Source organism: Beta vulgaris, chromosome 8 (genome assembly GCF_026745355.1).
Source record: "Beta vulgaris subsp. vulgaris cultivar EL10 chromosome 8, EL10.2, whole genome shotgun sequence".
NCBI lineage: Eukaryota > Viridiplantae > Streptophyta > Magnoliopsida > Caryophyllales > Amaranthaceae > Beta > Beta vulgaris.
In genome coordinates this window covers 47568378-47585208 of record NC_079209.1, presented here as the reverse complement: position 1 = coordinate 47585208, position 16831 = coordinate 47568378, and the positions used below count along the sequence as shown (strand labels likewise).

The window sequence follows — 16831 nt, the reverse complement described above, 5'->3', positions numbered from 1 at the left end:
CATTTTATCTTTTATTACCCGCATCCGTCACCCGTTTTTATCCGCTCCAATCGATATATGCTACACCCACATGAACCGTCTTTGCATCCTTCCTTCCATCATGCATGACCATATTAGATAGATTAGGTTAATGGGTGAGCTTGTCTTCCAAAAAAATGTTTTTATCTTCTTTAAACATTTATTATTTTCACCAATAAATATTTTAATATGTAAAAAGAATACGAGAAGAATAACATCTTTCTAACAAAAAAATTTACAGTTAATTGAATAAAACTCACCCTTACATAAATCTTGATCGAGGTACAAGTCGATTTTTCCATCACCCACATATACAGAAACCAACATTGTTCGGTTACCCAAAAAAAACCTCATAGATAGTCATTAACACAATCCTAACCCCACTTAAAAAATTCAAAATTTATAACTTTGATAATTTATACTTCATCCGTTACATAATAAGTGAAACACTTATTATTTTACAACATTTCTCTCATCCTTTTGATATTGTAAAGGGTATTTATGACTTTTGGGCTTTTGAAAGTGATGTTTATTAAATCTTGTACCCAAATTTTATGTTCTACATATTATGGAACGAATGAAGTTTATTATAAATTTATAATGCACACAAACACTCACATACCTTACCCCCTAATTTTCCCCTCCCCATCAATATAAGCCCTTAATTTTAAAATGTATAGTTCAGATACAACTCTACCTTATACTACCTCTGATTTTTTAGTTGACTCATTTTCATTTGGTACATATGCCAATATACTATTTTAAACCTTTATACATCTAATTATCAATAAGCAAAAATTACAAAAAGTCGATATTATGAAAATATGAATTTCTACAAATCTAACAAGATACCACATAATTTTATTTTTTTCTTAAATATAAATTGCAAAAGATAATAGAAGTTACATATGTGAATAGTATTAAAAGTCAAAACGGGCATTAAAAAACTAGAGGGGGTATAGTTTTATTAAAATTATAGAGATCTAGACTCTTCCCTCCCTATTTTCCCCTAAGTTTGTTCCCAAAATTCCTTACAGTTAGTCCACCCTCCCTATGATTTTCCTGTTTTATTAAAATTATATTCGATTCTCCTGGACCCCCTTTCTCACTCCTCGCTACTCCTCCATACACACGCTCACATTCAAGAATTGAACTTCAATTTACTGAAACTTTGCACTAATCTACAATTTGGTTTAGGTATGATTTCAATTTTTTCTGCAATTTTCGCAAAATTGGGTTCAATTGAGAAACTCGTTAAACGTTATCAATTATTGGGCCCGACGACCGAGACTCATCTCCCTCCTTCTTGTCTTCTTAATATTGTGTTTTGTATCTTTTATGTTAAATATTGACTTATACTCGTTTTTTTTATTTATTTAGGAACATTAATTTTGTATTTTGTACCATTGATTGTGGTTTGTTTTGGTAGAAAATTGCATAACCATAAAATTGGAAAAATTTAATCTTCTGGATCATTATGTTACACCTTTCAATATGCTTGATGAAATTCCTCAATGTATGTTGGTTTGTTTTGAGGGAGGAAAGGTTTTTTTTATGATTTATTTAGGTTGCTAGTGTAAAATTAATGCTATTCTTACCAAATAAGAAATTCTTAAACTTTTTCCTGATGAAATTATGTTATATGGGTTCTATAGCAGACTACAGTAACCTCTTTTGGGTCTTTTTCATAAGAGTGGTTAAGGCTGTTAGAAAGTTTAAGACTTGGGTATTGGTTTAAACTTACATGTAATTATGTTGTTACTTTCTTGCTAGTCGGTAATAAAGGGTGGTAATGAAAGTGAATTCGTATGTAATTTCGTATAGATAGTCCTTTGCGAATGCTTATTGTAATGTGACATCATTGCCAAGCATGTGTTCACCTTCATGGTTTTGTGTTATCACTGCTATATTGGTAATGATTGATAATGCAAACCTGTGAAAAAAAGATGTATTTGGAGATGGACAAGCATAATCATGGACACTGATATGAATATATGTTTAGCTTCTAAGATGTTTAGCTAAACTGTTCCGGCTGTAATCCCATATGATTTTGTTTTCTGTGGTTAAAGACTCATGTGTCTAGGTGATGGGATCTTTGATTGTGGTGTAACCCTTTTTTTAGCTCTACAAAACTATCTGAATTTCAGCCTCTTAAATATATCAAACTCATCATATTAATTTAAGTTTCTTCAATATTACCCCTATGGCCCGTTTGGTAGTCGTTAATAAATTGCGGTAATGGGAATGAATTTTAAGTGTAATTTTATTAGGGAAGCACCCTTAAAATCTTCATAGTGAGACATTTTTTCTCCATGGGCAAGCAATATAACCCCTAAACTTGTGTTTTTGTCTCCAAGGGGAAGCAATTTTCATTACCACCTACAAGGTGGTATTGGATGGGAATGAAAATTCAAGAGTGGACACTTTAGGATAATTAGCATTACCATGGGAATGGACAATGATATTCTTCACAAATTTACACACAAATTCATTTTCATTACCACCATTTATAACCAACTACCAAACGGGCTGTTAGAGCCCGTTTTGTAGGTGGCACTAAATGGGGGTGATAGCAATGACATCATATATTCATATGTAATCTGTAAGGAATATCACCTATTCATCACCATGATAATGAAATTTCATCCCTAAACATGTGATTTTGATCAAAAATTTCCATTCCCATGCAATATCACCTCTTAATTGGTAGTGGATGATATTGAAAATTTATAAAGAGAAACACAAGTTTGAGGATGGGTTCCCATACCATGGACATTGGCATGCGATTTTTTTTAACTAATTGTACAAAAATTTATTATCATTACTGCCATTTATTATCGTCTACCAAACAGGCCGTTAGTCTCTCTTTTATCCTTATGACTACAATTGAGAACTTTCTTACAAGAGTTCAGCTTCTCGACATAGTGAATAGTATGATTTAGCATGTAAGTGTTGCAGAATGCGTAATCTGAAATCCTGCTTGTGAAGTAGTAGGTTCTTTTCGAAACTAAGGGTAAAGCCATACTACATTATTAAACTATTAATTCCAATAAGTACGTCCTTAGAATGGACGTTATTGATATATTTTGTCATCATGAACTGAAGTGTCTACTTTTGTGAACCTGCTAAGTACTAATATTGTAGGGTGGAGGGTATTTTAGAAATTATCACTTTAGTTTACTTGGGGAATAAGGATTGTTTATTAGGAAAGTAGTATAAATGTAGATTTACATAGAATGTGAAAAGCATGTTGAAAATAGATGAAAATTTGGGTGAGCTTCTAAGAGTTCAATTGGGAGAGACTCAAGCCTCTCGGAAGCTTGAATATCTTTACATTTTGCTATATTTTCTGTTATTAATCAATCAAAGTTCATCTTCTTCCCTTATTTTCTCCATTTTAGCACTCAAATATGTCCAAGCTAAGTTGATTCTTAGCAGAACCTGTCACTTAACTCTTTGGCATCACCTGTTATAATTCCATCGGTTCTGTACTTTGGATTAGTTTAGCCATGCCAGGATTAATTTCCAGCAGGGATTTTCCCACCTCGTGCTGGTACTTACCAATTGGCTAAGTGGTAGAAATTTCCAAAAAACAGAAAGGGGTATACTGTCAGTTGGACATTTGCAGGTACATACAAATGTGACTTTCTGCCTTCCCTATATTGATGTACATGTACTGTTAGTTGGAAATCTTTACTTCTTTGTTAGCTCCAAGGCCTAGTGGCTCATTTGTTTCTAAGAATAATGATTTACTCGAATAGTTTGATATTATCAGTGGACTTGAATGAATATTGCTGAGTATCTGGACTTTTTTCTTCTTTACTAAGTGTGATGCTTTGTAGTAATATCGACCTTATATTATTTCCATTTTGCTTCATTAGCTGTTTGTATTTCCAGTGCTAGTATCTCATGACCATAGAATTGTTTATGTGGCTATGTGGCGGATAACATCTCATGATTTATGTTTTCCTACAAAGGCCAAATATTGAAGGATGTGATTTATTTTCTGGTATTGATAGTTAGATGGCACAAAACAACGGAAGGCAGAATAAAGAAAGTGAAGGTGGGGTGAAAGATTCAAATCGGGCTAATTGGTCCAAAGAAATTCTACACCTATTTTGTGATTTGTGTATAGAATATGCTGAAAAAAACAAGGGAAAACGTGGTGCATTGGTCGCACAAAGAATGCCATGGAAGATACTTGAAGTGGAGTTCCATAAAAGGACAAACTTAGCGTATGACAGAAACAAGCTTAAAAATAAGTGGGATTGGATGAGAAATAAATGGATCCTTTGGAGAACGTTGAAAGGAAATGAAACAGACTTAGGTTGGGATCATGAGAAAGGAACAATAAGCGCTAGTCAAGAGTGGTGGAAGAAAAAGATTGAGGTTAGCTCATTTACCCATACTAATTTCTTACCTTATTGCTAGATAATGAAATAAAATAAAGTTCATTTGAGCTCTTAGAAAACCAATTTGATTTTTTCTAGATTTTTTTATAGGAAAATATGCATTTTAAAGCATTTCAAGATGAAGGGGTTGAACCCGAACTTGACATCAAGATGGAACAACTTTTTGGAGGTTCACTTGCTCAAAGGGTGCACAAGTTCACTCCGGTCACAGATTGTGCGCAACTTGCTCACTGTGGAAAGGAAACAATTTTTACCTCTTCCCCACCTCGTAATGTAACTGTTGACAATGAACCACACGATTTTGATGAAGAAATTAGCGAGAATAATGTTCAAGCCCCCAGCGAGGCTAATATGAAATGGCAAGAAGTTTCGAATGATTGCAGCCCAATTCTTTGCCCCACTCCTTTAAGATGTGCTGAACATGGTATCAGAGGAAGGGAAAGCAAAAGAGTTTCAGAGAATGATGCTTCACAGAATACTAAGAGATGTAAGACTGAATTTGCCATAATGGAGAAACTTGATGCTATTATGAGAGTTGTCATTGAGAGGAACAATAAAGAGATGGAGTCCATGAATCTTGGAGCAAGTACACTTGCTGTTTCTTCTCCTACACTTGTTGAATCTTTAGCAAAGGTAGTGGCCATGCCCGACTTAATCCATGGTAGTCCTGAATTCTGTTTTGCATGCACCTTGATTGAGGATCCCCAAAAGAGGACAATACTTCATGGCATACCAGATGATTACTCGAGACTTCAATGGATAAAGTTCTTGTATGCGAAGCATGGGAATAAATGAAAATCTGAATATAGCTTGACTTGAGGAAGTATGAAATCAGAGTATTGTCTGATTGCAATCAGTGCATCTAAAGTTGTATTACTATCAGATTGTAAATCTGATTTAGGCATTTAGCAGACAGCTTTCTGTAGTGTGGTATTATAATATTATTTAGGTCTTTGCAATATGATGAAATTGCATTGTATAGAGCATGCGACAACTGTTTTTTTTTTTTTTTTTTTTTTTTTTCGGGATGTAATTCTAGTGTAGGAAAACGTCATTTTTTTAAGGTAGGATGGAGGAACTTCACTTGAGGAGGATAAAGGGAATTTCTCACATGAGTCCCAAGAGGTTTGATCCCTACGCTTTGGGGATATGAAATAGGAAGTGATACCATTATCCACCACCTCAACCTCGCGTAGGAAACCGTCGTGTGATGTTATGTTGTTACTTGTAAGTCGTATGCAAACACCTGTGTGCTACATGCAATACTAATATTATTAAGGGAAGTAAATGCAAAGAGTGCTCCTTCATCCCCAATCCCCATCCTCATCCCCGTGATCCCGTCTTATCACTTAAGATGGGTATAAATGCCCCACCATCTAGTATAGCCTGATAAGGCGATGACCCATTTGAACAAATAAATAATGAATTTTGAAGAAAAACTTGGAAAAGAATAAAACTCAGAATATGTGGGGTCACCATCAAAAATATGAAAATTAATCAATTAATATATCAGAATACAAAACTAAAGTTTTATGTTATATAAATCTACATACAAATATTAGCTTCAAATAAGTTTTACATTTGGAAATATTAACATAAATAATCCTAACTTTTACCAATTTTCTCAATATAATATAAACTTTGAATTATTTTAGAATAATTTTAACTTTATGGGATATTTTATCAAAATAATTCGAACTATTAGTTTTCAATATATTATAGACTTAAAATAGATTAGTGTAGACAAAAAAAAAATGATAATTTGGCTTATTTTGAGAAGGTCTCGTCGCATATTGGGATTATTCTGCAATATTTGAATTTGAAATTATTTTGAAAAGATGGGTGAAAATTGAGATTATTCGCTGGATTTTAACCATATTTTTCTTCGAAATTGAAAGTGGAGACCCTCATACAGTCACATCTCCCATTATTTGCATCGATTATATTTGTTATTACCATCCCACCTCTAATCAAACATCCACCCATCTAACTGAGGCAAATGCAAGGAGTATTTCTGGGTTGGTAAATGACGCCCTATAATTTCCTATTAACGCCCTAAATTTTTATACTTTTTTTTTTCTCACTTTATCCCTCTTCCCTCAAGGCATCACTCCCCCTCCCCCTCCCCCTCCCCCTCCCCCTCCCCTTTCTTCTTCCACACCACTACCACCACCACCTTTCATAATGCTCATAAGAGTACTTTTCCACCCTTGAGAATTAAATGGAGGCCCATCACCACCACCATCTTCTTTGTTTCTCCTTCCAATCACCACCATCTTCTTTGTTTCTCCTTCCAATCACCACCATCTTCACTCCCATCACAACCACCATCTTTAACAATGGTTGCCCACCATCACCATCTTCACTCCCATCACCATCCTTTTTCTCCTCCTCTCCTCAGTTTTTTTATTTAAAAAAAATTCAAAAAAAAGGAGGCATCCATGAAAAGCGCTCCATCACAGGGTGATGCACCTGTCATGGACGCCTCTCCATATTTTTTTAAAAAAAATTCAAAATAAAGGAGGTGTCTACCATGGATTCCCTACCACCAGTGAAAGCGTCTATGGCAGGCGCTCTACCACAGGGTGAGGTGCCTGTCATAAACGCCTCCGCCGGCGTCCATGATGGACCCCTCCCATGTTTTTTTTTATAAATAAATTAAAAGTGTCCTTCCCAACCCAACCATGTAAAAGAAGAAGGAAGCTGAGCAATCTACTGCACTTATGGCTAAACAGTAGGTGAATGTTCTAGTTCTTTGGGTTTTTACTTTTAGTCTGCTCTGTATACATGTTTAATTTTTTTTTGGTGGTGGACGCTAGTGGTGGTGTGGAAGCAGGGGAAGGGGAAGGGGAAGGGGAAGGGGAGGAAGTGGCCCGTGGTGGCGGTGGTGTTGGTGGCGGCGGCTCCAGTGTTGGTGGTGGTAGGAAAAGAGGAAGGGGAAAGAGAAGAAAAGGGAAGAAGGGAGAAAGAAATGGAGGTATAAATATACAGCATAAAAATATTGTATTTAGAGCATTAGTAGAAAATATTAGGGCGTCAAATAGCAAATCCCGAGTATTTCGAGAGAACCCACCCAAGTGACATCCTTACACGCAATGGAGTTCCTAATAGGGTAGAGATAACAATGAATTTTAGGAGTTGGTGGTTTGAGTGTTAGGTTATGCCTTCATTATGTAATATACATGCACAATTCGGACTAATGCAACCAAGCAAAACTTGTTCTAAATGTAAGGTTTATAACTCATAACTTTACTACTGAAAGGAAATTTATTACTCCTTCTATTCTTTATTATTGTTTCTACTTTGACTTGTACAGTCTCCAAGAATGAACTTTGACCATAATTTATGTAAGATCATAACTTTTAGTGAAGTCACAAGTTCGAATCCCCCTCCCCCTTCTTTATACTTTGTATTGCCTTCGCAGCTCATATAGATTAAAAAAAAAATAACTTTTAGTGAAAAACAATAGTTATGGACATTTTTCAGCCACCGATACCATTTGCCTTTGCTACTCACAGGGTAATTCTCACTTTATAAACAGAACAATCATGACAGAAATTTTACATACACAGTTTTTCTCATCTCATTTTGTTCATTTAACTATGGTGAGACCCCTCATTTCAATATACAATCGATGTGATTTAATATACACTTAAAGTTGTTGATATACATTCGAAAGCGAATAGTGACATCCAAATTAAGTTTATCTCAGTGATAAACTCACTAGCCCTCCTGCTTATATATACAGAAGGGTGTGCGTATAAATGTAGGAGGGAAGTTTTTAAAGGTTGACAGAAGGTAAAGGATACCCAGAAAATAAACTGAATTCTGCATGAAACTATACAATCTTTTTTGGGTTCACCTTCAAGAATGTTTAGAAGCCAAACGAGATTTCCACTCTTGTATGGCTGTAATCAAGGTCATGTTGGGAGTCAGATTAAAATGAGTCATTCTTTGCTTTGTCACTGGTGATACGTCGTATCGTTCGAGCCATGCTTCTATTGCTCTACGCTCGTATGTAAAACCATCTGCTGCTACATGTGGATCATCCATAACTTCCTGCAACATATCTTAAAGGCTCAGTGGTAATCTAATATATGGTTGTTCTCATTGCTACAATGTTTACAAGAGCTTGAAAATGTTTCTCTTTCAGGTAGATCGTTGGCACAGCTAGTTTCTGTTTTGTTCATACTTACTATATCTTTAGATCCTATTTCTCCTCAGCTTATGAAGCAGATTTCAGTAAAAAAACAGAAGTGAAGTTCAATTGTGATCCCTAAAAATTGTTTTAATTAATGATTACATAGGACAAAAACACTAATGAATCAGCAAAACAGTGTTTTAAGTCATGTTCTCTTCTACTTTAAAAAGGTTATATTCTGTAAATTCGGTATTTAATCTCTAAAAATCATTTCTAATCATTGTTTATCAATTATCAGTTTCAATCAGTTTCAATCAGTTCAGCTTAATAATATTCGGGATAAGAGAACAACGCCTTAAATCAGTTTAATTGAAAAATATTTGATGCAATCAACTAATAGCAAACAGTTTCCTCTTGTCAATAGCAGATGAATAGTGAGAATGAAACTCACATGTAGGATAGGGCAGAAGTAGTGGCTAGGTGCAAAGATGCTGTTACGTTCGACTTTCATACTAGCATCTGCAACATCAGCAAGTTTTTTCAGAACTGGAAGAACTCCTGTTTCAAGGTCTGGTCTATCTCTGCATCTGAGCTTACAGCAGTCTAATGCAAGCTTAGTTAACTCCTCTACTTCAGCAAGTGGCCAATCTTTGATTGAATCATCTAATATATACGGCAATGAACCACTGGCAATCGCGTTCTCCATGACCAGTAAAAGGCCGTTTGGACGACGAGCTGTTAATAACTGTAATAGTATAATACCAAAAGAATACAAATCTGATTTTGGTCTGACAGTACCAGTTCTTTGATATTCTGGGTCTATATAGTATAAAGTTCCAGCAAGCAAGGAGTTTCCGAACATGGTAACTGAATCTGGAATGTTATCTGATACGAGCTTGGCTAACCCAACATCACTGATTTTGGTTACATAATTTCTTCCTAACAAAATATTCCCAGGTTTAAGATCACGATGCACAATTGGTTCAGGTTTTCTGCGATGTAAGAATGCAAGACCACAAGCAACTTCAAAGGCTATGCGGAACCTAGCAAACCAAGGAAGAGGTGCTCTTCCATGATGGCGGAAAATATGTTCTTCTAAGCTTCCATTTTCCATGTACTCATATACAAGACAACCCATTTCAGAACATACCCCAAGTAGTAACACGATATTTGGATGGCATAATTGGCTCAAGATTCTAATCTGCAGAAGATAAATGGACAGCAGAGGATATAGTTAATTCAGAAGATTAGTGTTTTGCAGGGGGTAGGTCAATAACAAATTCTTTATGTAAAATCAATTGAAATTTCGAAGGATGATAAGAGTTGAAAATGAAATTGTTTTTTTAGAAGATACATCCTCGGTTTCTTTTTATTAACTGCAACACTTTGACTTTACACTATTCATATGCTAACTTGACTCAATTATTATAGTATGCAAGTCGCAAGATAATGTTGGATTCATCTCAAAGTATATTTTCGATATGTCAACTCTCTATATTCCCAAGTTCATAGAGCATGAAGTCGAAATATTGGACCTCAGCAACTCATGGAATAGGAGAATAGTTGAACCACTGACAAGCGTAAGTAAGGTTTCATAATTAAACCGATAGGCAATAATTTTCTAAGATTGTAAGGTGGTTACTTTCCCTTCTTGTCCAATATAGGATAACTCATATGTGCATAACAGAGATACGGCATGAGGCTCAACTAATGTGGAGGCGTACCTCTCTAAGAAACTCCTCCTTTTTGTCAGTTGCATCATGCTCAAGCACCTTTATTGCAACGGGCGTATGATCAAGCGTACCTCTATAAACTTTACCGTAGCCACCTTCACCAATAATCTTTTTCTCGGAAAGGTTATCTGTAGCCACTTTAACCTCATCTGGGGTGTACCTTCTAATTCTCCTTTCATTTGAGATGAGTGCATCAACAATTTTTTGTCTCTCCTTGAACTCTTTTAAAGCATTAAGTTCTGCTATCTGTCTTTCATAGGATTCTTTAGCAAGTAAATTTTTAGCTACTTGGGCATCTTTGGCAGCTTGCAGATGCTTTAATTTCTCTTGCTCTGCAATTTTTCGTAGAGTTTCTTCACGTTCTGTAGCAGCATTTACCTTCTCAGCTTCTACAACGCATTCTGAAGATAGAATCCGCACCTACAATTTTCAACACATAATCAATCAATCTCCTCTGATATACTCAATACCAAGACTCCTTCCTTTTACTCTTGCAGCATAGCTTATGACTACATGCCTCTTTACATATTGACATGATGGAGAATTTAACTATGCAGTTGTACTATTAAAATTCAAAGTCATACCTTCTTTTGAGCATAGACTAGATCTTCACAAGCTCGATTATACAAAGCAAGGGTAGTTTGCAACTCTAGGCGCAGTAGTTCTACATCATTCTGCAAGTCGAACTGCTAACAAAAGAACAGTTGCAAACTTATAAGAAGGAAAGAACTTGATCCAATTTTGATATTATACACCATCTATCATGCTTCTGTTGACGCATAAATAACCAATTCACTCAAATCATTAACAAGTCAAAAACACATAATATCTATAGATTTCCACTATATGTGATGAGTAATTATAGTGAAACATACTACAGATACAGGCTCGTAGTGGTGCAGAACAACCTTAAGAGAGGATGGAGGAAGGTTACACAGTTGTACGAATGAAGAAACTACTAGAAGAGGATATGTATAGTTGTTGTGACTTTTGTTGTCAAGCAACTGATACATGGCTATCAGCCAAGCCAGGACTTCTAGGTTGAGGTATGATTCCTAATTCATACGAAAGGTGCTGTAGATTGAAACTTAACTGATGTGATGAGGATGGTCAAATGGCTTTAGTTAGGAATGAAATGAGATTTTTTTTACACAGTATTTGTATTTAAAATGATGCATGGTTGATGATGAATAGGTTCAACATACCTAGATCTACATGCAATTCTCTGAAGTTTTTCTGCGAGAGTAAACAAACAAGTATACATGATTTCAAGACCTATGTACAGTACTCCATAACTACACAAGGTGTAGAAAATTTTGAAAAAAAATACTGTTTTATGTTTTACTGTGATTTCTTTTCAACCATAAACTACCTCTATGTGTTGAAACTTGCTCTAACATGCTTGATTGTCAAAGTATTATTATTGAGAAAGAAAATATTTGATAAATTGGTGTAAATTATAGTCTGAAAAATTGCAAAAAGCCAAAGATGACATTCAGTTTGACATAGAAGACTCCGCATCAAGTAAGAAGTTTAGAAAGTCATCTAGGGAACAAAAGACTTTATAAGAACTCTAAGAAGAAACAACAATAACACACCTGCTCATAGGACACTTGAGTCTCAGTTATGGACGCTTGGCCGAATGAAGAAAGATCAGTGTAGGTAGAAGCCATAGAACTATGACTCGCATTGCTTTTAGCATTATAATCATCATTGTTAGACCCTTCCTGTGTATCTGCTGATGAATTTGATAGATTCAAATGATCTGAAATCGGTGAAACTCCAGTACTTGGTTCAATTGAAGAAGAAGAGTGCACGGGTGTCTGGCCTGTTGTCACTACTATAGGCAGCTTATCACTATCAGTTTCTGTTGACGAGGTCTCTCTATCAGTTAAGATCACTGACAGAGGATTAAAAATCAATTATATTATCCAATCAACATAATGAAGCAAAAGCAAACAGTCACAAGTAACAGGATTCTAGACATACTGTTTGAGATCATCGAACTAGCGAGCTTTGTCTTTACTCTTCGTTTAGATACAATGAATATGTCACAAGTATCAGGTGCAGCTTTTAACACGAACTGTGGTACTCCATGACCTTTGATCTTCCTGGTAATTGAAATGCTTAAAAGTTAGCTCAAAGAACATGCAAGTGAACCAAGTTACATGAATTCATAGCTCATGATTAGGAAGTTCTAAGATGTCAAAGGACCAACTCAACCAAAAGCTTAAGCTGATGATTGGAGTCCCACGAATAGTTTAATACTCTATCATAAGACCACATTTACCTCCAAAAGCGGTTCAATGATTCAGAACCCAGAATTAAGCTTCTGACATTCGACTTTCTTATATAATCTACAAGTCCAGCAGCAATATTATCATATTCAAGCAGCAAGGTCTCGAACATCAACTGAAAGATAAGAGATAGTTTACATTACATATTAACAAAAACGAAAAAAACATGAGCTTATACTGAGTTGAAATGATATGACAAAAAGAATAGAGGTAAAGAGGGAGATTCAAGAGTACTACTAGTATTACCTCCCCTGGTCTATAAAGTCTTTTATACTGTAGGAAGAGAGCTTGAGTTTTCTCTCTAACATCCTCCATATACTTTGCCACAACTTTTTTGTCTAATTCTGTGATGGGGATACTATTACCAGCTGAAACATAATATAAATAGTGAGCATCATGCAAAATTAATTCATTTTTTTGGCAAATCAAATTATATTTCATTCCAAAAAAAACAGAACAAACAATACAACCTTAAAGATATGATGCTCAAAACAAAAGTTGCATCAACCATAATGTATTTATATATAATTTTGTGAATAAATAAACTCTCATGCCAATACTTAGGTTATGAAACTTCATCTCCAAACATGTATTTTCCTTCCCAAATTCCCCTTAGCACTTCCACTCTTACTTTGAAAAACCCTTGAACTTCTAAATATTGCAGGCCTTTTTATAGAGTTATGTATGCCTCTCCTGTGAACTCAACATGTGGTACTACATCAAGATCATTTGTAAATACTATCTTAAAAAAAAATTAACATACTCATGTCATGAGTAATTGTACTGATAAGTTTGGACATACTTCTTTGTAGTTTTTTTTTATCTTTCTTACTTTAACCGTGTATGTTTGCCAATTGCATTTATCGGACCTTAAGTATCTTTCATTACATATTAGTAAAAATTATAATGATTGGATACTAATAAAGTACTTAGTGGAACGAATCAAACGAAACCTCACATGACTATCTTTTTCCTTATATATTGAGAAAAAAGTATAAGATTCTCTCTAATTGTGACCATTGTCATGATTCCAAATGAGAAATATAAAAGAATACGGAGAGAGTACATATTAAAAGCAAGTAGTGGTAGATTTTTGGTATACAAGAAATTATGTAGGCAATAGAAATTCCCATGATTTCTTGATTTGGGTATTGGTTGACAAGTAGTGGGGAAAATGAGGGAATTGAAAATTTCTAGGAAGTTGAGATTCTCACAAAACGTGGAAATTTATTCACCCACTCCCTTTAGTCATTCAAATGATAAGTATAAATTCCTTGATGTCAACCAAACATATTAGTCTATTTTCAAGGAATTATATAAGGGAAATAACTTCAACTTTCCATGGAAATTAAATTCCTATGTATACCGATTCATAAAAATGGGTCATATCACATGGGAATTATGGGATATAAAGAGAGAGTGTGACATATCGTAAGTCAATTTTATGATATGCGCACATCACATGTGTTGAGTAGGTTAAGTGAGGTAAGATTTTCACGTAAGGTAACTGAAATATTGTATAAGAAAATTATTTGAGGATGGAAATAGACAAATACTCCTTTCCTATTATAGTTCTTGTTTCATTTTGGGCACGGGAATTAAGAAAAAAAAACTAGTTATTAGGCCCGGGCAATGCCCCGGGTAAGAAAAAATTTCATTTATTAATATAATAACACTAAATACAACTTAGCCTAGTGGTTAGAATTTTATTATATGTACTTGAGGTCTCGAGATCAAACCTTATACTACGCAATTTCTTAATTTTTTTATTGTACATGGATTACATGAACTAAAACTCCCGATGGAGAGCGACACGTGGCACAGTTTCTTGTTTTCGCACGCCTTTTAATATATTTGTATAGATGATTATTATGTACATGTATTAGGAGTTGTGTTTTTTGAAATTATTGTCATAAAAAAAATGAAGAAAAAAACACATTAAAAGGTGGGCATGTGAAAAGAGGAGAGAGAAAGTTAAAAAATGTGTTTTTTTATACCGACTAATAAGGTTGAAAGAACATTAAATGGAGTCAAAAATCCATGTGAAAAAGTATAGAGAGAGTAAAAAGTAATATTCAGAAATGGAAATAACGGAAATGGGGAACAATATTTTGGGACACCTAAAATAAATATGGGAACTATAAAATAGGATAGAAGAAGTAGTATAATTGTCGTATATGTACAACTGTCTAGTCACTCATCAAAAACTAGCCAAGGAAGAGAATGTCAAGGATTAGAAACAGTCAATAAAACTAAGAATTTTGGGTTTTTCTCATCAAAATCTCATATGATAAAAGAATCGAGAATAAAAAAAATGTTTAGCTGACATTTCGAACGAATTATTGTTGGAACATAAATTAATTTAGGATCACATTGACGCGCAAAAAACCCATTTTTTCTAATTTAGTTCATTATTATCTCTCAATCCCCTCCATATATTCTTCATTATTCCAATATATATGATCAAGCCTTGTATATCCAAATTTCTTTTTAATGAATATACTTCGTATAGTAATTCTGAGAAGTATGACTAGACCCTTAGAAAAATAATATGCCCAATTATATGTTGTTACTTTTTTTGCAGGATCTAAACACCCCACCAAAAAAAGCTATATAAAGAATTAAAGATGAGTAGATATAAATTATAAGATGATGATGTTTCATTACATAATAAAAAAAGGGCACAAAATTCCTTAAAAGAAAAAGAAAAGGGCACAAAAAAAGAGGGAATAAGAGAGGGGAATTACATGGGGTAGGAATGTGGGTGATGATGGGCATGACATGAACTAAGACAAAGTGATCAGCTTGTGGTAACAAATTTTCAACAGCCCATTTCACGGCACGTTTGCTTCCGTTGCCGCGGCTGTTCCCGCCTATATTCACCGCCACCGCAACGATGGTCATCGCCGCCTTGCTAGCTCGTCTCGTACTGCAGGCGGACGGCTGTGTATGGCCGGCTTGCTATCTCTCAGGTGAGGTGATCCTGCAAGAGCTCACTATGCCAACTTTGCCAAATGCAATGAACAACTTTTATTTTGAGAGGAAAAAAGCGAAGAGAGGAGCACGTAATATTGCAATAAGAGTAGTTTGACTTTTAGGAATTGACATATATGCGAAAACATAAAATCTTATATAAGGCTGATTTTTTTAATAAGTTAGCAGGATAATGTTGTATTGTGTGTTATAACATATAGGATTGAGTTTTAACGAGAATTTTTTTTATGCTGAGAACCGTGATTTACAATAATTTATTGTAAGATATTATAAAATATAATTCTTATGGATGTTTGTTCTAAAATGAATAAAAGTTTCTTAAGATGAGCAAAAAATTATAAAATGAGCAAAAAAGCATAAAATGTACAAAATATTGTAAAATGAGCAAAAAGTATAATGAGCAAAAAGTATATGGTGTTTTTTAACTAGAATAATACAAAGTTTTGGTCGTTTTTTTGCAATAATATTTTTGATTATTATGTAATATAAAAAACTTTATATCAAAATTACTAGAGTAGGTCAATGTGACTTGTAACCTATAAAACAAGTTAACTCTTTTTAAAAGAAAACCAAAATCTTTGTCTCTCTCCTCCCCCTCCCCCAACCAGTTGGACCACCCTTAACTCACCGGCCCCTCCCACCAAGAAACCACCCTACCCCACGACCACCATATATAACAGGCAACCCCGAATACCAAAGCCACCCCCAATCACCTAAAAATCACCCGTAACCCCACCCTAATCCCGAAGCCACCCAAACCACCCTAACCAATACCTCATGACCCTATCAATCGCCACTCTTCTTCACTGCCACCAGCATCCTGATCCCACCAGCCCCTCCCACCAAGAAACCACCCCTCACCTTATGACCACCATAACATGCAACTCCTTCCTCACCACCAATACCCCACCCCACGAATTTGTTGCCTCCCACAAATTCTAACCTTCAGTAATCTCCATCTCCTCTTTCTCTCTCCTTCCTCTCCCCCAACCACACGAAACCGCGAAAGTATCACTCATGCTCAACTAATTAGGCCAAGGGTTTTCGACATTCGAAAATGCGATGGCGGAAGGGAGAATGACTGAGAGGAAGAGAGTCTGCAGCTACCGGGGAAGTGGTTTCGGAAGGGGAGGGGTTGGGGAAGTGGTTATGGGCTAGGGGAGATACTGGGGAAGTGGTTTTGGGATGGGCGGACGGACTGGGGAAATGGTTCGTGGTTGATGAGGGGCTGGAGAG

The 16831-nt window shown here is 35.3% G+C and overlaps 2 protein-coding genes across 6 annotated transcripts; one reads left to right on the top strand and one right to left on the bottom strand.

The window, feature by feature from the left end:
- The first annotated feature begins 998 nt into the window (after positions 1 to 998).
- LOC104909059 (hypothetical protein) lies at positions 999 to 5413 on the top strand. 3 transcript variants are annotated; one of them, XM_010698246.4, is made up of 3 exons: positions 999 to 1215; positions 4042 to 4407; positions 4521 to 5413. In XM_010698246.4, exons 2-3 carry the CDS (start codon positions 4042 to 4044, stop codon positions 5223 to 5225), a joined length of 1071 nt encoding a protein of 356 aa, XP_010696548.1. In that variant the 5' UTR covers positions 999 to 1215; the 3' UTR covers positions 5226 to 5413. The 3 variants fall into 3 exon arrangements, with proteins under 3 accessions (XP_010696548.1, XP_048490620.1, XP_010696546.1); XM_048634663.2 differs by having other exon boundaries at positions 999 to 3646; positions 4038 to 4407; XM_010698244.4 differs by having other exon boundaries at positions 1001 to 1215; positions 4038 to 4407.
- Positions 5414 to 8002: 2589 nt separating this feature from the next.
- LOC104909058 (U-box domain-containing protein 34) lies at positions 8003 to 15687 on the bottom strand. Of its 3 annotated transcripts, none has more exons than XM_010698241.3 (9): positions 15349 to 15687; positions 12848 to 12969; positions 12595 to 12716; positions 12294 to 12415; positions 11903 to 12204; positions 10889 to 10993; positions 10296 to 10724; positions 9023 to 9772; positions 8003 to 8489 (listed from the first exon to the last, which is right to left on the bottom strand). In XM_010698241.3, exons 1-9 carry the CDS (start codon positions 15503 to 15505, stop codon positions 8295 to 8297), a joined length of 2304 nt encoding a protein of 767 aa, XP_010696543.1. In that variant the 5' UTR covers positions 15506 to 15687; the 3' UTR covers positions 8003 to 8294. The 3 variants fall into 3 exon arrangements, with proteins under 3 accessions (XP_010696543.1, XP_010696544.1, XP_010696545.1); XM_010698242.3 differs by having other exon boundaries at positions 10889 to 10990; XM_010698243.4 differs by lacking the exon at positions 15349 to 15687 and adding an exon at positions 13072 to 13263.
- Positions 15688 to 16831: the final 1144 nt, after the last annotated feature.

What these genes read in the sequence shown, in the direction of transcription:
- LOC104909059 (XM_010698246.4), top strand. Translation starts at nt 4,042, where the DNA reads ATGGCACAAAACAACGGAAGGCAGAATAAAGAAAGTGAAGGTGGGGTG. An exon ending in GGTGGAAGAAAAAGATTGAG is followed by an intron (nt 4,408 to 4,520) that starts GTTAGCTCATTT and finishes ATTTTTTTATAG; the next exon opens with GAAAATATGCATTTTAAAGC.
- LOC104909058 (XM_010698241.3), bottom strand. Translation starts at nt 15,505, where the DNA reads ATGACCATCGTTGCGGTGGCGGTGAATATAGGCGGGAACAGCCGCGGC. An exon ending in CACCCACATTCCTACCCCAT is followed by an intron (nt 12,970 to 15,348) that starts GTAATTCCCCTC and finishes ATTATGTTTCAG; the next exon opens with CTGGTAATAGTATCCCCATC. An exon ending in AGGAGGAGTTTCTTAGAGAG is followed by an intron (nt 9,773 to 10,295) that starts GTACGCCTCCAC and finishes TATCTTCTGCAG; the next exon opens with ATTAGAATCTTGAGCCAATT.